Source organism: Grus americana, chromosome 3, assembly GCF_028858705.1.
Source record: "Grus americana isolate bGruAme1 chromosome 3, bGruAme1.mat, whole genome shotgun sequence".
NCBI lineage: Eukaryota > Metazoa > Chordata > Aves > Gruiformes > Gruidae > Grus > Grus americana.
This window is the reverse complement of record NC_072854.1, coordinates 59,564,777-59,583,975: the sequence shown is the minus strand read 5'-3', so window position 1 is coordinate 59,583,975 and position 19,199 is coordinate 59,564,777. Positions and strand designations below refer to the sequence as shown.

The 19,199-nt window shown below is 39.8% G+C and overlaps 1 protein-coding gene across 2 annotated transcripts in view; it reads left to right on the top strand.

The window, feature by feature from the left end:
- Nucleotides 1-18,906, top strand: part of THEMIS (thymocyte selection associated) — an 83,742-nt gene extending 64,836 nt beyond the window's left edge. The window contains exons 5-7 of one of the 2 annotated variants that reach the window (XM_054821062.1): nucleotides 2,727-2,880; nucleotides 12,321-12,471; nucleotides 16,856-18,906. In XM_054821062.1, coding sequence (XP_054677037.1) covers nucleotides 2,727-2,880; nucleotides 12,321-12,471; nucleotides 16,856-16,865 — 315 coding nt within the window. In that variant the 3' untranslated portion in view covers nucleotides 16,866-18,906. Of the gene's footprint in view, nucleotides 1-2,726; nucleotides 2,881-12,320; nucleotides 12,476-16,855 lie in introns of those variants that run through there. The other variant, XM_054821063.1, reaches the window with a different exon arrangement.
- The last annotated feature ends 293 nt before the right edge of the window (nucleotides 18,907-19,199 follow it).

The following is a 19,199-nucleotide window of genomic DNA, read 5'->3' as shown; positions in this document are numbered from 1 at the left end:
GTTATTTCTGGACAATGAGTGAACCTAGAGATGTAACAGGCAATGTTTAGCGTTGGGCTAAAATTTTTAGTTCACACGCTTGTAGCTGTTGCTTGGATTTTCCAAATGTTGAGATTCAGGGTTTCCTCAGGAGTAGGCTGTTCTAACAAATGACTGTGATTCAGATCATGAGTTTTTAACTGAATTAGTGTTTCTTCTGGCAGTAACAGTACTGAAAACCATAGCTGATATCCTGACTTCTTTAAATTCATGGAACAATTGAGTCCACGTAGATGGAACCCCTGTGCTGTTAAGCCTGCCTAGTATTTGAAAGACAACTGTAAGACTTCACTCTTGTATAGTTTAAAAAAAAGTCTTATCTTTGTTGGTCTCTAGTGTAGTTGTTATCTATAGTGCTATTAAGAATGTTAAAGCGATATCAGATTTCAGCATATAGTGAAGTGACAACCACTTTGTGTAATCCTGTTTGTCTTTAAATGTTTGCGTTCTGCATATTTTAATTTGTTTACAGGGTGCCCCAGGTAACCATTGTATCGCCGTGTGTGGTTTTGCTGGTGACTGATAAGATTAGCACAAACTTCAGTTATGTTCTTCTTAATGAGGAGATCTTTCTGTTTTGATACCAAAGCTTGTTTTTAGTGAGTTAAGGCAATGCAAAATAAATAATCTGAACATATTCATTATATCAATTGCTAGGATTAAGATGTTAAATAAGGAGCTGACTAGAAAAGAAGTCATGATTTAAAAAAAAAAAAAAAATAATGTCTACTATTTAAATTAAGGTTCTCTAGTTACCTGAAAGTGGACTTTTAAGTAAAACCTTTCTGTGTGCTACATATGACAAATAACTTGAACACATGAAGAATCTACCTGTGAATAATGTTTCCCTGCCCTTCCCAAGACCTTTCATTTGTGACAAACAGGTATGACTGATACTGAGGATACAACAAGTTTAGTGACAGCTTTGAAAAATTGTTCTTTAAGTGAGCAGAAGATGGACATTTCTCAATAGCTACCTGCAAAGTGTGTGTTCATATTGCCGAGGCAGACTGGCAACAAACAGGTGGTGCATATAGGCCTGTTTAGGTGCAGATGATCAAGAAAAGAACTGGAGATCAAATAAAGGCCACGGTGTGTTGGTGGAAGAAAGACAAGGGTCCTGTAACCTCGGTGAAGCTATTCCACCAGCTGAGCATTGTCCTACTTTGAGTGGTGTCTTTTCCATTGTGTTATTTTAATTCTCTGTTGTGAAGAACTTCTTCTGACATTTCTGTCCTCTTTGCAAAATATTTCTCAGCTGTATTTCTTTTTTGTACAAATCCCTGAGTTTTTTGTGAATTACATCAGTGCTTAAAGCTTTGCTTGATCTCGGAGGCTCTTTTGCAATCAAGGAGATCACTAGCCAGCATTGTACCACCTGTACTGCACAAATTTGCATTGAATACTATAACTCAGTCAATCCCTGCAGATCAAGCATGCAGTGTTTATTTTAGAAAATGGAGAAAACTACCGTAGAGTCCTCTAACTGAAAAATGAGAGTCTTCCACTTATGTCACATGGTGACCCACCCACTGAGGAAAATTGTCCATGCATTTTACAGATTTTATCCTCATCTGTTCTTCCTAATATACTGTCTCAAATTTTCTATTTCAGTTACGAGTGACTTTCTTGTTGCTAGCTGATTTTTTTTTTTTTTTTCAAAAAGGGCAGATTGCCATAAAATGTAGGCTCATGTTGTGCTTTCGCAAATTGTGGGTTGATTCTGAAAAGATCAAACACTATTACTGTGTAGCTACTGTCAGTTTTACCAACATGACCTTCTCTCTCTGAATAGGATGGGCTTTGTCATTGCTGAGGAAAATTGACATTTGATTTTGAATGGAAAACCCATACTGATTATTTTTTTAAAATATACACTCTCTGGTATAATGATTGCAATTGGACTGTACCTACACTGCAGCTACTGTATAGATTCCCTGAAGATATACTTTTTGACACTTTTAATTGACTCCTATCTACACAGATGAAAAGTATGTATTTGACTGAAAGTATTTATGACATAAACCCCTCAGAATTAAAAAAACCAACCAAACAAACAAAACCAACAGAATTATGGAAATGTATGTATTAAGCCTGAATTTCAAGGGGTGTAAGTATTGCAGCCATGAAACTTACTTTCTGCAATGTTATAACATTATAATTAATTACTCCATAATTGCCTGTTCCTATCCTCTAACTATACTCACTATGCTATGAATGCTACTGGATAAATGTAATTGAAATGTCAGACTTTATATGAATTTGTGATGTAATATGTAACAGAACTCATTAAAAGAGTGATTGATACAATAAAAATAGTTAATCAGAAAGAAATCTTTATCAACCAAAAAGGATACATAAATCTCCCTCCTTGTGTTTACCTGACTCCATATAACAAAAAAAAAAAAAAAAAAAAAAAAGAAAAGAAAGACTGGAGATATGTTTTAAAGGTAACTTCTTCACCTAGAGTGCCTTCTGGTCATGTTATTTTTTTGATGTATGTGCCTCAAAGATAAGCATTATGGTAAACGTGATTGATGACTTACTTTGACAAACATAAGATTTGTGGTTAAAAGTCACAGAAGTAACCCAAAGAATGTTGCTCGTACGTGTCACATCTCTGAAAGCATCCAGTTTGGAGTAACAATTTACATGTAAAGTCAATGTGCTCTTCTATGTAATTTCAGAATTTCTGTGTAGACACCACCAAGAAATTGTGCTCAAATCAAGCTGCTGATGTTTCGGAATTACAAGTTAGTTGTCAAAATGATTTGGTGCATCATGAGAATAAGAAGGACATGACTGGGAGAGCTACATTAGTGGAAACCGATGTGATTAAAGGTCAGTTAAGCTTTATGGTTTGAGTTATTAATATAACAAAGCTTAACCCCAGCCCTGATAAATAATTTACATACAGGATTGTCTTGCGTGATTTCACTTGGAATCTGTGGCTTAATCAGAAGAGATGAGAAGTGAACATTTCTGTTCTTCCTCCATAAATGCTGTAAGACAAATTCATCCAAGCTCTCAACAGCAGCATGGAATTAAACTCTGTTTGACACTGTAGCATGAATATTCAGTAGCTTTTAGGAACAGACGTGTGGAAAAGATGCGCGTTCATTTTGCTTTAGGATGATGCTTACATATCATCTGTTATAAAAAACACTGATTCCAACAGGTATTAAAGATGAACAAGCAATTTACACTAAAGATATGAAGATGTCTTCAACTTGCATTTTTGTATTTTGAATAAAAAAATAATATTGAGGAAATTACTTGACCGATAATTTTTAAAGTCACTATTTGCTTGGATTTCCCAAGCATTTTTGATAGCTGGTTAGTTTTGTATTTACTTTCAAATTTTTCCTTTTTCAGAAAGGAAACATATTGAGAAGCTAGATGATAAAAGGACAAATCCAAAAGACTTTGCAGTTAATATAAAAAATTCAATGGATTTCATTAATCTGACAGTCATAAGTTATATCTGAAATATGAACACATCACATTAATTACAACACTGGAACATTTGGAAGACTAAAGCACAAATACTCATCCTCACAGCATTTGTTAACTGATAATTGATATCAATATAAGAACTTCAGATAAAGTTTCTCTTTATTGTCTTGTCATTCAGTGTGTGAGACTTCTAGAAAGGACTGCCTATGTGAAACTACACATATCAAAACTACCAACTGTGACACAAACAACTTTTATAGGGAAGAATTGCTGTGGCATGTTGAATATTCACTAATCCTTATTGCTATGGAAGTTGATTATTTGGGAACTGGTTTTTGAAAGGTATTTTGGTATCTGTCTGCTTTGAAAGATAATCCCAAATTTGTAATTTTGTGGCTTTGAAAAAACTCCTTGCAGGCTCCATTTTTTCACTGCTTAATGATTTGATTAGATTTTATAAGGGTAAATGGTGAAGCTTCCATATTGGCAGCTACAAATGATGGTATCCTCTGTTTAAACCCCAGAAAAAAAATAATGTTAAGATGTTGTATTCTTGTGATAAAGGAACTACCTGCAAATCACTGGGGCTTGACTTTGAAAACTGCCATCCATGCTACAGGGATTAGCTGGATCACTTGCATTGGTTGGTCTCTGTGGGCTGAGGCAGCTGTGGGAAGCTGGAAGGGGACGCACCTGAAGAAAACATGCCCAAAGCATCCTTACTGAAGTAAGCTAGACTTAAAGTTTGTGCTGAGGACTGGCTTATTCACAAGCACAGGAGTCAGTGCTCATATAGAAGCTTTACTTGATGGGTTCAGACTCCGCACAGACAGGGAAAGCCACACAGGCTAAAGTCTTATAATCGTTTTGCAGTTAAGATCTTTCAAAGATTTTTCTGAACACAGCAGCTCAGTGTGTGCAGCGAGAAGTGGAGTTGTACAGTCACTTCCTGTGCCTCTCATTGGATCTGTGCAGTAGTTTCTAAACTGAGATCCCTTGGCTGAGAAATGAAGTTTGGAGCTACCATTACTAAGGCTTCAGCTCAATAGCAGGTCTGGGAGGTGGCCAAGTCTTTCCATTCTTTGTATTCGAACCATTTTCCTACTGTGAGAGTATTTGTTACCGCTTGTGTTTCTTTTGTCTGGGCAACGCTGAAGAGTTTGGTTCCATCTTCTTCATGTCTTCCCATCCAGTATTTATACCCAGCGATGCGATCCTCCCTGAGCCTTCTCTTCACCAGGCTGAACAGTCCCACCTTCTCAGCCTCCCCTCCTATTTTACACGCTCCAGTCCCTTAATCATCTCCATGGCCCTTTGCTGGACTCACTCTAGAATGTCCATGTTCCTCTTGTACTGGGGAGCCCAGATCTGGACCCCTCACTATGGGTGTGCTCTCACCAGTGCTGAGCAGAGGGGTAAGGATCTGTGCTGGTTACTGCCTTGCCTAATGTAGCCCAGGAGGTTGTTGGACTTCTTTGTCACAAAGACACATTGCTGGCCCATGGTCAACTTGTCTACCAGGACCCTTATGTTTTTCTCTACAAAGCTGCTTTCCAGTCTGTGCTGGTGCATGGAGTTATTCTTCCCCAGGTGCAGGACCTTGTGTTTTCCTTCACTGAACTTCATGAGATTCCTCTCTGCCCAGTCCTCCAGCCAGTCCAGGTCCCTCTGAATGGCAGCACAACCATCTCAGCCACTCCTCCCAGTTTTGTATCATCTGCAGACTTACTGAGGATACGCTCTGTCCCATCACCCATGTCATTAATTAATCACAGTATCTGTAGCAGACACCCACACCAACATCGCCCATGTTGGTTTGTCCACTAATCCTGACCCAGAAGCTCTCAGCAGGGTCTTCACCTGTCCCTAGGCAGAGGGCTGCCTCTGTTAGCCATGCTACCAGCAAAGTTTCTGCCTTCTCCTTCACACTGCTCACCCTTCTTGTTAGCTCATGCAGTTTGCGGTTCTGAACCCTAGAAAACAGACTTTTTGCAACTGTTCTTGATTTGGACCTTCTACTGAACGTGTTTCAGCACTATAGTGAAACAAAACAATGTTGCTGACTGCCTCATCTGCCCCAGTTTATGTCTGCCTGCCTTCTCTCTCTTTATTCATACTGGGCCAGTAGCATTAGTCTTTTGTCTATCCCATTGAACCTTATTTATATGTCCTCGATAAATGTTTTTCAGAATCTCCAAGAGCGCTTGATTTTTATTTGCTATTTTTCACTTTCTAGCACAATTACTTTTTTTCTTAGCCAATTCTTAATTTGTTTTTAATTCTGAAACACTCTAATTGAGAAGAAAGCTTTTTCTAGGGACTTTTTCAAGTTTTAAATGATCTTCTCTTAGCTGTTCTTGCTCTATTTCCTTTGGCCTTCATTCCATTAAGATCCTAACCTTTGTTATGGCATCCCTTCTGTGAAAGCAGAGTTTTCTTATCTGCTGGTTGAGACGCACTCATCAATCATAATGGTAGATTACCGATTACTTAATTCTTCCTGCTTCCAGTAGACACATTTCTTTTAAACTTCAGGTATCAATCAGGCTCATTTTTTTCCTATCCATTTCCCTGAGTTTGTCGCTAGAGACCTGTGCTTTGCAAGTAGTCCTGGGTGCACGTCCAAGAATATCAGAGAAAAAATGGTCTTAGGGCTCCTGAAGGCTTGCTTGCCTCTGGTCTTGCAAAGATTCACAGCGCTAACTTTTCCCAGCTGGCCCAGTTATTAGCTGTGTTTCTGATTTCGAAACTCATCGATCATATGTCTCCTACCTCATTTCTTACGAAAGCTGCAATTAGTAGTTTTAAGTTCATCCCGTATACTGTGTTAGCTTAGACTACTCACAGAAGATCAGATAAAGAATAGCTTTTGTTACTGAGGGTTGTCAAACAAACTCTTAGTACCTCTGTTTAGTACACACATAGAAAATCAAGAGGCAGTACCATAATGTTTCTTCTTTTACAAGGCTAGGAATTTGCTTCTTGTTTAATTGCTTTGGAGTATATCCCTGTAAAAACTTTGTCTAAATTTGAGTATAATGTCAGTTAAAAGTTGGAGCTAGGCAGATTCAACCTAGACCAAAGAGCAGTGATGGATTGTATGCTGACATACCCAAATCAAAGCTAAAGGTTTTTCTGAAAGATGTGTGTTGGTATAGCCCAAAATTATTGGGTTTAATTCAAAGATAACTGCAGAATTATACAGGAGATTGGATTAGATGATATAGCAGTTCTTCCTGGCCAGCCAAGGGATCCCCAGGAGTCCACTGTTGCGTGCAGCAAGCTTGTCTGTTCCAGAGAGTATACTCTGCTCTGCTAATTCACAAGATAATGGATTAGAAAATATGTCAAGACTAATAACACAGACACACTCCTGTGGGTTTTGAGTGGGAGGAAATGCACCATTCACTGACTAATCTTTAAACATCTACTGGTGGATGTTAAGCCACCCTCCAAAGCACCAACCTGTTTCAAATTCCTAATAAGGATATTGAATCTGTGCTCTCAAAAAAACAGTTACAGAGACAATTACTATTTCTTACCAAAGGCCAGATAGTTCCGAAAAGAAAAGCAACATGTTTTTCTTTCAGTTTTAGTCTCTATTGTCTTTCCTTACAGAGTTCCTGTTAATAAAGATAGGATTTATTATCTTTGTTTTTAAGAAATTGAACCTTTTTCCTGTATTGCAATCAAACCTGAGTTTTCTTATATTTGACTGAGTTTGAATTCATTAGAAATAGTAGCAATATCTGCAGGATCTCTTATCAGAAATCTGCTGTATCAGTTTTTCTTTAACCTTGAAATTTATTCTAAGTGGAGTTTCTAAAACATTACCTAATCTTCTTGCTCATGGCTTAGGATTCTGAAATTTTTACAGTCTGCAATAAAAAAGTGTTTATGTTGATTTTGTTTATTGATGTCAGGACATTTTAGGGAAGACATTTATATATTCTGACTTTAGGCACTTGATTTAGGAGGCCAGTGGAGAAAGAAAAAAAGGAAGAGGCCTTCTGATTGCAATTTAGAATGCACATATAAAGTCTTCTAAATTTGACAATGAAGATGGTTGAAGAAATTTCTGCCCCTGTGCTGTAGCTTGCTGTCCCATCAATTAGGGCAATACATTTGTTTATGGGTCTGTGCTCTAAACCAAATATTAAAATGAATTAAACATAATATTAAAAAAAAACTTGAAGCAAAACATGGAATTCTGAATTATTTTGAAAAAAAAAGCTCTTCTTTCCTCAGTGACATCACAGGGATATCACACTAGCACTCTGAATTAGGTGCATAGGGATAACCAATATGAATTAGGAATCCTTCACTGTACGCATGTATGACAACTCTCTCCAGCTTCCACACTTGAGCTGAGTCTTTGATTAGGCCAAAACTGTTAATTAGATCCTTTGGCTCCTATGGTCCTGTAACTATCTTTAAAAAAACAATTGGACTCTTTTTCCTGGTTTTTGGGATGTGAACACAAAACTTATTTTTGGTTGACACATCTTCTGAGACAAGTTTAAAAAAAGCTGAGAAAATTACTTAAGATGAGGAGATCACATCATTTCATAGGATGATGAGTACACTTTAGTAAATTATATTTAAACACTTTCAATCAGCTTTCTTCATAACCAAACTAACTTGTACAGCAGGAGAAAGAAAGCATAGGCTTGTTTATTAGATATGACTGATTTTAATTGCAATAATACACAGAGGTTCCAGGCCGGAGCTTGTAGAAGTGGTTGCAAGGGGGAGGTATCGCAGTGTTATGTGCAGGGTAACTAAAGGGGACTTTGCATGAGTCACCTCTCCCGTTCTCTGGCAGTGCCCCAGCCCCACCTGCCCTGCACAGAGCAGCAGCTGGGAGCCTGGGGGGGTGCATGATGGTGCCCTAAGCCCTTCTCCTTACCCTCTTGCAGGAAGGTATGACGGGGCCTGAAATACGCAATTGTTTAAAACTTGTGGCAACCGCTTCACATCCGCAAGAGCTATTGATACACCGAGGATTTACTTTACAAAAAGAGGCAGTAGTGCAAGAGTGGAAATTAGTGTCTGTAAGAATTCAATACAACCAGCAAGATAGATAGACTAGACAAGAAGTGACAAAGAAGAAAATTAAAAAATGAAAGGACAGTGAAAGAGGGCAATAGATGCCTCTTGCAGGAAATTTCAGATTTTTTAAGAAATTAAATTTAAGATTAAACTTTTCCAAACAGTGGGTTAGTAGATTCCAGAGGGAGATAAGCATTACCCATACATGAATTGTAACCCTACAGTGCATATGAAATATTTTGACTGTGGCACTTAACGGGTTTTAAAAATATGCTGCACCATCATGTGAAAGAATGGTTGATGGATACCAGCTCAAGGAACAGTCCATTAGTTTTATGGGCTCTGATTCTGCTATCACTCAATAGCTTTCAGTAGCACTCCCTAGGAATTAGTTCTCATTAGCACTAAGGAGTATCAAAACCAGGCCCACAGGAAATAAAATGCTACTGGTCATAGATATGGCTTATGCAAATACCTTCAGTTCTGTGTATTTTCATTTAAGTGATGTGCAGAAATAAGGATGCGGTTCTACTGTGTTTAGTTCACAATATTATTATGCATAACGTTGCACATAATGTGAACAACCTGATCTAGTGGAGGGTGTCCCTGCCCATGGCAGGGGGGTTGGAACTAGATGGGCTTTGAGGTCCCTTCCAACCCAAACCATTCTGTGATTCTATGATAATAATTCATAACTATTGTTTTCAAGTTAGGCATATATAAACACTAAATGTTGTTATGTGGTTGAATGTTAATTTATGTAGCATAAATGCTGAACTGAAATATTTACCACAACTGTGTTATGGTCAAAGCCAGGGATGTTGAGGTATGCAGCCTCGTATGTACACGAGTTGGGGTTTCTAGCACTGGTTTCATTCAAGCAAGGGTCCTGATGAGTTGGGTTACTTCTGTTGCCTACATTTTGAAGGAGGACAGAATGGAGAGCTATGATAACTGTTTGCCACCTTGAAATTTGTGAAAAAAACCAGCAAGTATATTCCAAGGAAAAAAAACAACAAATGCTACCCACTTGAGGATACAAGTGAGATAAATGGAAATTTTTAGTCTGCAGAGCACTACCCTTCCCCTGTAAAGGCAAATGTAATTATACAAATTATTCCAGGAAGAGCAGAATTAATGAAATTTGGTTTAATAAGTATTCAGGTCTGTTGTCCCCTACTGTTCCTCTCCCCCTTCCCTGATAATAACCAAAACTCTCCTTATGGCACTCCTATCAAATGAAAAAGAGCAGGTCTGGAGCTATGTGTGTGTTGAGTGGCCAACCAATATGCAGACACTGATTTATCCTGCTGTCTGCTGCCAAATGGAGTGTATAACAGCTGTGTTCTGCATGCTCTTCTTTCAATAGAGGAACTAATTCAACTGTCGCTTTTGTAACCACGTTGAGACTTCTGCCCCCTTTTCAAATCTGACAGAAATTCGCAAAAAACCTTTCAAAAGTACTGAAGAGATTGACAGATGGATGGATAGACAGCACGATGACATAAGCCTTGTTTTCTTAGCAGGCTGAGATGGCATATCTGATTCAGTAATTCAGTGTTGAGGCTAATAGATTTTTTTTTCAAACAGTGAAGCAAATTGCATTGATTTTACTGTTCAGAATTCCCTTGGGATTGTTCAGCTTGTCCCATTCATTGCTTAATGCTTTATTGAAGTGTAAATATATACATTTCAGAAGGCATCCTACACAGGTTTGAGACTGGGGACAGCTGTGATTTAGTCTGACCTGATGACATTAATTTCCTTTCTCCTTGAGCTGACTTGCTTGGAAGCATATCATTTTGTTTGCTTGTGTTTGGGAAAGAAGAAAGTCTAGCTATGCCATCCGTGAGCAATCTGCACTTTATATCCGTATTAGCAAGTCTAAGTGCACAAACAATATTTCCCTTGCTGAATCACAGGGATTAGCTTATTCTTTCAGTGCCTGTTTTATTCATCAGTTTACTTTTACTGATATTAAACACAGCCAACTTGCAAATGAACTACAAACCTGGAAATGTTTATTAACAAGGCAGTGGCCACATGGGTGAGTGAGATCTTCATTAAATTTCTCATCATAGGTTTGAGTTTTTGGTGGTGGTTTGGTTTTTTTGTGGGTTTTTGTTTTGTTTAGTTTTTCTCTTCTCTTGATTCCTAGATCTGGAAATACTTGGCTAATATACGTATTCCTAAAAAGTGGCAGGGGGACTTGTGACTAAATTGGTCTGTGATAAACTTCGTGCTGGTGTGGCCAGACAGTTGCTTGATTAACTTAATGGTTATTTCTGGCCTTAAAAAAACCTGTAAAGTTGAGGATCAGAACTTCAGAAAGAAATTAATCCTGCCCAGTTTTTCAGGGAGAGACACCTCAGCTATGGGGAGTCTCAGGAGGAACACGAGTGGGGTTCAGAGACTGCTGAGAGAACGTACAGCTGTTTTCTAGGTGAAGGGGAGGGAATGCAGTGGTCAGAAGAATAAGCTTGTGAGCAGGATTCTTGTTTGAGAAGCTCAGTCCCATAAAGAAGGACCTGTTTGATGAGCACAGCCTTGCCGAGAGGTCCAAGATGTGAGGTCCCGTGCACATTTGCAGGTTGTTTCAGGTTTTGTCATAGCAAATTAACCAGACAGGAACAGCTGTACCACAAGCAGTGTTTCACACTGTTTTGTCATTTCAGGTGAAACTTTTTGCTTTATAATCCTCTCAGCTCTATTAAAGGTGAGGCTTCCTAGGAAACCTCAAGGGTGAGCTGCTCCTGGTAGAGCAACTCCTGTGCTGCTGCCTGGCTCTTCCTCACCACAGCCTGGGCCAAGGGATGTGGTGGCTCTGGGGCACCCAGTGGCTGATCCTTGTGTGGTCCTGCTCCATGTGAGTAGTGGTCCCATGCATCTTGTGGAGCTACCTCTTGCCCCATTGAGGCACTATGACCACCTGGGCAGAGGAGGAGACCTTGGGGCCTTCCAGCAGCAGCCTGTAGCTCACTGGTGTGAGCTGTAATGTGAAGTTCTTGCTGTGCCAAGATCCAGTGTAGAGCCCACCCCTGGGCTGGAGTGGCAAAGAGGACTCCCATGAAGGTCTTTGCCCTTGTGGGAAAAGGCCACTGCTTTTTGGAAGGTTTGTCCTCAGTATTGCCCCAGGCTGGTCTAAGTGGAGGTAAAGAAATGTACTTCACAAATTTTCATTTAAATGTCAAGCCACTTTCAAGCCTGCACCTCTGTTTGTAGTACCACCTTCTGAGTGATAAGAGGAAACTGGGCGGTCTGGGTCTAGGAAATCCTGAAGTAACACCACAGCTTCCTAGCTGCAGAGGCTCGTCTCTTCAGGCAATGAAACACAAGAGCATGGGTGCACAGGGATGGTAGGTACTGCACATGGCAAGTGGACTGCTCTTCTCTTGATATGGTCAGACAATTTCATCTGCCTGCTTTTACACTGTCAGCGATCACACTTTTTAACCATTTTAATAAACCTTAGATTATCTGTTTTGCCCACAGACTTTGAGGTACAAGTATTATGCAAAAACTGAAATAGCAATTCTTAAGAGTGAAGACTCTCTTATAAAATGCTCAGCTGGGTTTCATTTTTGATCTGCCACAGATATTGTTCAGGAACTTGAGCAAGTCATTTAAGTTCTCTGTGAAAATGAGAAAAGTGAGGAGAATGTTGCCTGCTTTACTTTTTGCTTTGGTAGTTGTCTGCATGAATTGTACATTTTTTTCAGGGCAAGGGCAGAGTCTTCCATTTCCTTACAGTTATTTTTTTGCTAATTGCCTAGGTCTCACAAATAAGGCACTTGGAAAGTGTGAGGCGGAAGAGGAAGAAGAGCACAAATATGACTATGTGGATGAAAACATAATTGAAAACTTAAGAAAAGTATTTCAAGACACCACTGTTAGAAATAAGCATGCACCCTCTGAAGGAAGAAGGTGAGTGTGATCTGTGATCACTTATGGATGCAAACATGTGCAGAGTGATTTTTCAGATTAGCCAGTAACCTTCATTCTCCAAAACAAGGGATGGCTTCCCCTGGGAGTTGCTGCTGTTGCCCCGAATGTCCTGTGAATAACGCAGGAAGGGCACCTCTGAGCTGCCACCTGTGATGCCCTGTCATTCTTAGCGATGTCACCATTGTCAAAGCGGTACCTGTCATTGTTCTGGTGATAAAAGTGCACAGGCAAGGCCAGGTTTACATATAGAGACAAAACCTTAATTAGACCAACAGTTATCCTTACAGAACCACACAGAAACCCGGAAAAAGGCTTTGTATCTGAAAGCCCGTCTAATTTTTCTGATTTGTGCCAGTTTGCTGTAACACATTATAGTACTTTAAATGCAATCCTTTTCCTTTTTTTTTAGAAGTGGATGCCTTGTTGTGCATGACTAAGGTTTGGATCTTAAAAAGTTTCCAGGAATTATCTGTGTTTTCACTAAATCCTCAAGGTTCTGCTCTGGCAGTCTGCAGAGACTTAAAGTGCTAGTGAAGAGGGCCTTTGCTTCTAAAAAGCTCCAAGCATTATTTCCAGCTAAACACAGATTAGACTTTTTTTCTCTAGATCTGAATGAAACTGTGTAGTCCCAGCTCTTTTCACTCATAGCTGAACCTTTAATGAACTTCACTTGATTCGGCTGAATTGCTTCTCTTGTTAAGAGAAACCCCTGAAAACCTAGAAGAACTTGAAATGTTGTGTTTCAGAGATTAAAAAAAAAATTTATTATAAAGTGGTATTTTATTTCTAATTGTACTGTGTATTTATTTTAAAATAGCATGCAACTTTTCTATTCTATTTGAGTTAAGCAGCTTACTGAATCTGAAATAAGCTCTTATTTTTTTCTGAAATACTCAAACCTTCCAGGGCAGGGTGTGGTATCTGTGCAACCATCTCTTCCCCTGCTCACAACCATAGAAACTCCAAAGTTACAGGAAAGACTGAAAAATGAAACAAAGTAGGGCATTTCACATAAATGCATTATTTCCTCAGTCCACATGCCACTGAGGATGGGGACTTGCTCTATTGCGTGAAGAAGTCAAGAAAGAGAGAATGAAACTCTCTCTTGACTAAAATAGTCCTTTTGACTATAGGCATTAAGGGAAAAGCACAGTTTCAAGAAGCAATGCCAGCCTAGAGGGTCAGCCTCTAATTATACTGACTGTCGTGGCATCAGCTTCTTTAAGTCTATATCCACCTGCCCTTTAAACTCCCTATCAATAGAGGCAAGGTTTCACTGTAGTAGTTGTCATCTCTGAGAGCTCTAGCAAAACATGAAAGAAAGGACCTTTGCCGCTGTCTGTCTTGGATTATGAAGCAATCCCCAAAATTATCATGCTTGGTGGATGACAGAAGTATCCACCCTCTGAAATCATTAGCTAGGCAAGGAGCACGTAGCTCCTCGAGCCTGCTGGTCTTCCCCTGACCATCAGAAATCCTCCGTTATGGCTTTTATCTAGCACTTAACATTTCTATCAAGCTTCCGTGCTTGCACTTGAGAGCATTTTGAGAAATATGGATTTGATGTGAGCATATGAAATTAATCTTATATGTGGGCAAAAGCCCTATAAAATGTCTAGCCAGGTAAAATGATTGACGGAGCTTAAAAAATCAGCTTTTGAGCGCGTATGCTACACATCTGGTTGGAGGCGTTAAAATTAACCAAATTAGCTGGTTTAGGCTTACTTACAGGCAAATAATGCACAAAAATGAGTTGTCTCTTGCATCTGTGCCAAATGCCTAACATCCAATCATGTTAATTCTAGTTCAAAAACTCATCAGTCAATCATTTCCCACGCATGGTCCCTTGCTTCCTCAGGACATTTATGCTATCTGTTGATACCCATTTTTAATCATTTGGTATATGTGATCTATCAAAATGAAATCTATTGATCCAAATTACTTCAAAATAGAGTCATTAGGGGAAAAAAAAAAATGTTTTAATGAAATACAGAAGCAAACGTCAACAGTCAGGTGTACTTTGAGAAAATCAGTATTTATTATTTGCAGTTTTTCTCCAGTGCCCCAAAAAAGTCTTTCCACAATCAGGCCAAAGCATGCCAGGATGATACTAGCAAGAGCTAGTCCTCAGTCTAAGCAGAAGGGAGAAAGAAAGAACAGACACTTGCCTCAGGTCATTGCTATGTTAATTTTGATAGAATAAACGTGCCTGGAGGGTCAATGATGTTAACATGACCTCATCACTCCAGAACAATAAGCAATTAAACAAGGGACTTGACTACAGATGCCTGAGCTTGCTATAGCAACAACCACCATTAACATATTTTAACCTTTCATTAAAGATTCAAGAGAAAGTAGGAAAAAACCCTGAAAGCATTTAAGAGCTGTGGCTTTCTTTTTAACAATACAAGTTTCTTTTGTTTTACTGCCATGAGTTGGGTTTTGGATATTTTTATGAAGAAAGCCCTCAGTTTGACAGTCTTTTAGAGGGCATTAAAGATATCAATAGCGGGTTTTCTGGGGTGTGGGAAAAAAGGGGATAAAGGCTCATTGCAATGAACTGTAGTAGCTCTGGTGCTGTTATAACGCCTCATCCCATGTCCTTGCAAACAAAAACGAGACAGAGGCATGCAGGAGCAGCAACAACAAAAACCCAACAGCAAACCAGAGAAGGCAGCTTCTGCCTCCAGTGCTGATTGCTGCTTGCAACTTCATGGCTGGAAAAGGACAGAAACGACATGGTCCAGCCACCTGGAGAGCTGAAAACAAGTGCTGGTGTCAGGCTATTTCAGGACGCAGCTTTCCGGACTTCACACAAGTGCTGGAAAAAGCATGGTCTCAGCTGACTAAGCCTCAGTGCTTATTAAATAGGAGCCAAGAAAGAAAAAGTAGAAAAGAGAGAGAAATGCCATAAGGAATGAAAAAAATACCCAGCAGGTTTTTCCTCTTGTCATGAACTCAACAGCTGAGGCGATTTTGTTTGGACAAAGTAGTTTTCTTTATTTTCAATTTGTACTGATTTTTTTTTTTAAATTAATTGTATGAAACAGATTGAGGTGGAACTTTTTTTTTAACCTTGGTTGTGCTGAGATGTGAGTTCCTGCATGACCGAAAGCTAGAGACAGCGCTACAAATGAAAACCAACCTTTCTGACCACACTGCATCTTCATTAATCCTTTTGTACTGTTTTTCTAAGACATTTCTCCGGAGCTTTCATACCACTGACCCTCTAAGATAGTTGTTTCTTTTGTAGCTCCCCTTGCCTCTGGCTGAAAGGCTGAGGCAAACCCTGCAGCCTCAGGGATATTGGGGTGAGGAACCCAAATCCATGACTGGAGTTGTATGTTCTCAGCACTTTTGAAAGTCCCCCTTTTCTTAAGTAGTTTTCAATGCAGATTTTGGGGCATCACCTACTTTGGTAATTTTGATTGTTAGGTAATTTTTCTACTGCCTGGTGTTTTCACTTTACCCTAATGTGCAAACTGAAGCTTTTTTCTAGGGTGCAATCAATGGCCATTACGAAGGAAGGAGGAGTCGAGAGGAAGCAAACAAATATTGCGCTGCTCAGAGAGCTGCAATTCAATTCTTAGCTTTGACGCAGGCAGGACTTCAAGCAGCCTGTCTCAAAGCAGTTGTAGGTTCAAAGACCCTAAGGGCAGGGAAGACTATCAGGCCACCATGATTATCTAGATGTTCATCCTACGTGCACAGGTCTTGCCATTTCCCTAGAGGGCAGATTAAAACGTGGTTTTGCAACATGGCAGAGCTGGGAACAGAGCCCACTGATGAAGTCTTAGCATGCTGCCATATTGCCATTAAATATTAATTAAGTTATTAATTAACTCCCCTCCAGGCCTGCATCTCTTTTACCCCAGCCCAGGGCACACCGCTTGGAAGCCTCTCTCCAAGAGGGAGGTATCTCTTCTCCCATATCTGCCAGACCAGCAACATGACACAGGCATCATGGCCGTAGTCATGCTGGAGAATCACCGGGAAAACTTTTTGCTGGAGTCACAGCTTACACTGACTAAATGAGCTCTTTTGCCCCATATAGGTCAAACATTTCCCTAAGCTGCATAAGCTATACTAGTAAAAGAAAAATTTACTGGTACGAGCTTCACACACTTAGGCAAAGTTGCTGGCATAGCTATGTCAGAGTCATATATTAGCTTTATTTTTGCTATAGTCTTGGGATTGCTGGTATAATTGTACTGACAAACCATTTTACAGCACAGACGAGCCCTAACATGCAGCCATTAATTCGACTCAAGAGCTCATTCACCTGCACTCGCTGTGTAATTTTGAAATTAAAATGTAAAGGTTTCCTGTTTCACCCTGTCATTTTGTTTTGTTTGTTTTTCAGAGACATCTGAAGCAAAATAATCCTGAAATTAACTGGAAACAAATAGGAAGCTGTATCTTTCACATATTAAGATCGACCGCAACTGTAAGAAAAAGCTGCTCATGAAAGTGTCCTTCTTGTCTCATGAAGAGCATATGAGGCTGTAATTTAACTATAATAATCCCCCAAGAAACTAAACTGCTTACTCGTCCTAAATAAGAAGTCAAACCAGCTAATGTCTCATGACCCTTTGAAAGGACAAAGTTCTTCTCTACATATTTATTCATGACTTCAGATATTCAGATGCCAAGTCCAAACCTTCATTCTTATTGCACCTGAAATACCAGTTGATTTTCTGAATTTTTCTGAATTTTCTGCTTTGGTTTTGGAGGAAGGAAGGGTAGAGAGGGGAATGAAGGGTTGTGTCTAAGGTGAATGTCCATTTCTTTAGGCAGTCACACGTGCTTCAGATTAAGGCTCAAAATTGCAAATGGCCAGATTCTGCCACTCTTTCAGACAATGAGCAATGCTTTATGGCACAAGCTGTTGCACCACCAATAATTCACCCTGGAAAGCAATTGTACTTCTCCTAGAGGGAAGCGCTACTCAGAAGGACCAGAGATGCCTAAATTAGATAGCATTGCCATCTCCATAACCCCTTGCACAGCTTAAGTCATCTAGAATCACACCAGAGTGGTATATTTTGCTATTGTGTTCAGCAATTTGCTGAAAACACAGCCAGGAAGGAAGGACAGAAGCTGGAGTTGAAAGAGCAGTGTTCGTGCCAGCCCTCCCAACTCAGAAAAAGGCACACGTTCCCATCTTAAAGAGGTCTGGGAAAAGCAGTGCTGAAGAGCTTCACCTGCACCTTGTGTGGTACCTCGTATTCCCAGACAAACGTCCGGGGGCAGATGCAGTCCCAGGTGCCTCTCTGCATCAGGTGTGAATGGCCAACCCTGCCCCACTGGAGAGAGGGCACAGGAAGAGCAACACAATCTCTTCTCCTTTTTTAAACAAAACAAGTGTTTGCTTTGAAGGATTTACTTTTACTTTATAGTTCTGAAAATGACAAATGAAAGCCAAATGGTTACATGGTATCTGAAAGGATGCAAGACCTTGTTGGTCCAGAAGGAGGCACCTCCCTTTGTGCCCTGTGAGTGCCGAGCAGCGGCAGGGAGACGCTCTGCTTGCACAGACGAGCATCTCGGAGGGCTCGGCAGTCAGCATGTAATCAGTGCTGATATTAGAGCTGTCGTATGCCTGTCTGGGATCGCTGTGTGCAATCACGCACCAGCTGCACAGGCAGGGTGTGCTTAACATCTCTGGGTGGCGGTGGACCTAGTCCTCGTGTTCTGGCAGAGTCTGATACCCATCATTTATGGCATATAAGAATAAGAACTGGGCAGTGCATGCACGCTGTGTACCTACAAGTGTTAGGTCTAGGGCAAGTGCATATCCCTCTGGCGGTGCTTTGGCTCTCAGGGAAAACTGTTAAGAACTGATGTGTAAATACACAGTTGATGTGCCAAGAGTTTCCAGACTCAGAGCAGCTTAATCAGAGTGGCATATCCAGAAATCTCAGACAGCTGCACAAATTAGTCAAACTTCCCAGACAGTTTTAGGGTGGAAATAGGGTATATGTTTATGTTTACAGAGCCTAGATGTACCATATTTTCAGTCCTACTGAGGAGTTAAAAAGCAAATGCTCACAAAAATGCCTTAATATAAAGAAAAAGTCTTTTTGAGCAAACAGTATAGTATCTTCACATTTGCCTATTAAAATTCTACTGAATTATTAATTTTCATTAATGCAAATTAATTTAGAATTTCTCAATATTGTCTCACATTAATTTATTCAATATAAATGTTCATCCTCATTAAAATCAGTTACAATTGAAGTGTTAAGAATATCGCTCAGAGTGCTTTGATTCCATGCATATGCAGCATGCAGCATTTTGCATATCACTAGTTAATACTGAGGCTTGCAGGTGTGTACAAAACTTGTAACTGGCTGACACATCACTTGTGGGTATTTGAAATACATTTTAAGTATTTTTCACAAAAATCTGTATTTCTCTTCGTAGCAGCTCTAAACAACTTAATTTGTTAGGCCAGCAATCGCAGTCTGGTATTTCAATAAAAGGAATTTGTTGTGTATTTTACTGACTTTTTTTTTTCTTTTTCTGCTGAATGTGATGTTGTTCTCTTCTTGACGTCTGAAAGGTATGATGTGTTACCATCACAATTTTCCTTTGCTAAAGTACCAGAAGCCTGACTTCTGCAGCTAGAAAAGAGGAGAGGAAAGCCAACAGCCTCATGGGCTGCGTTGGCAGCATGGTGCCAGCAGGTTGAGGGAGGTGACTCT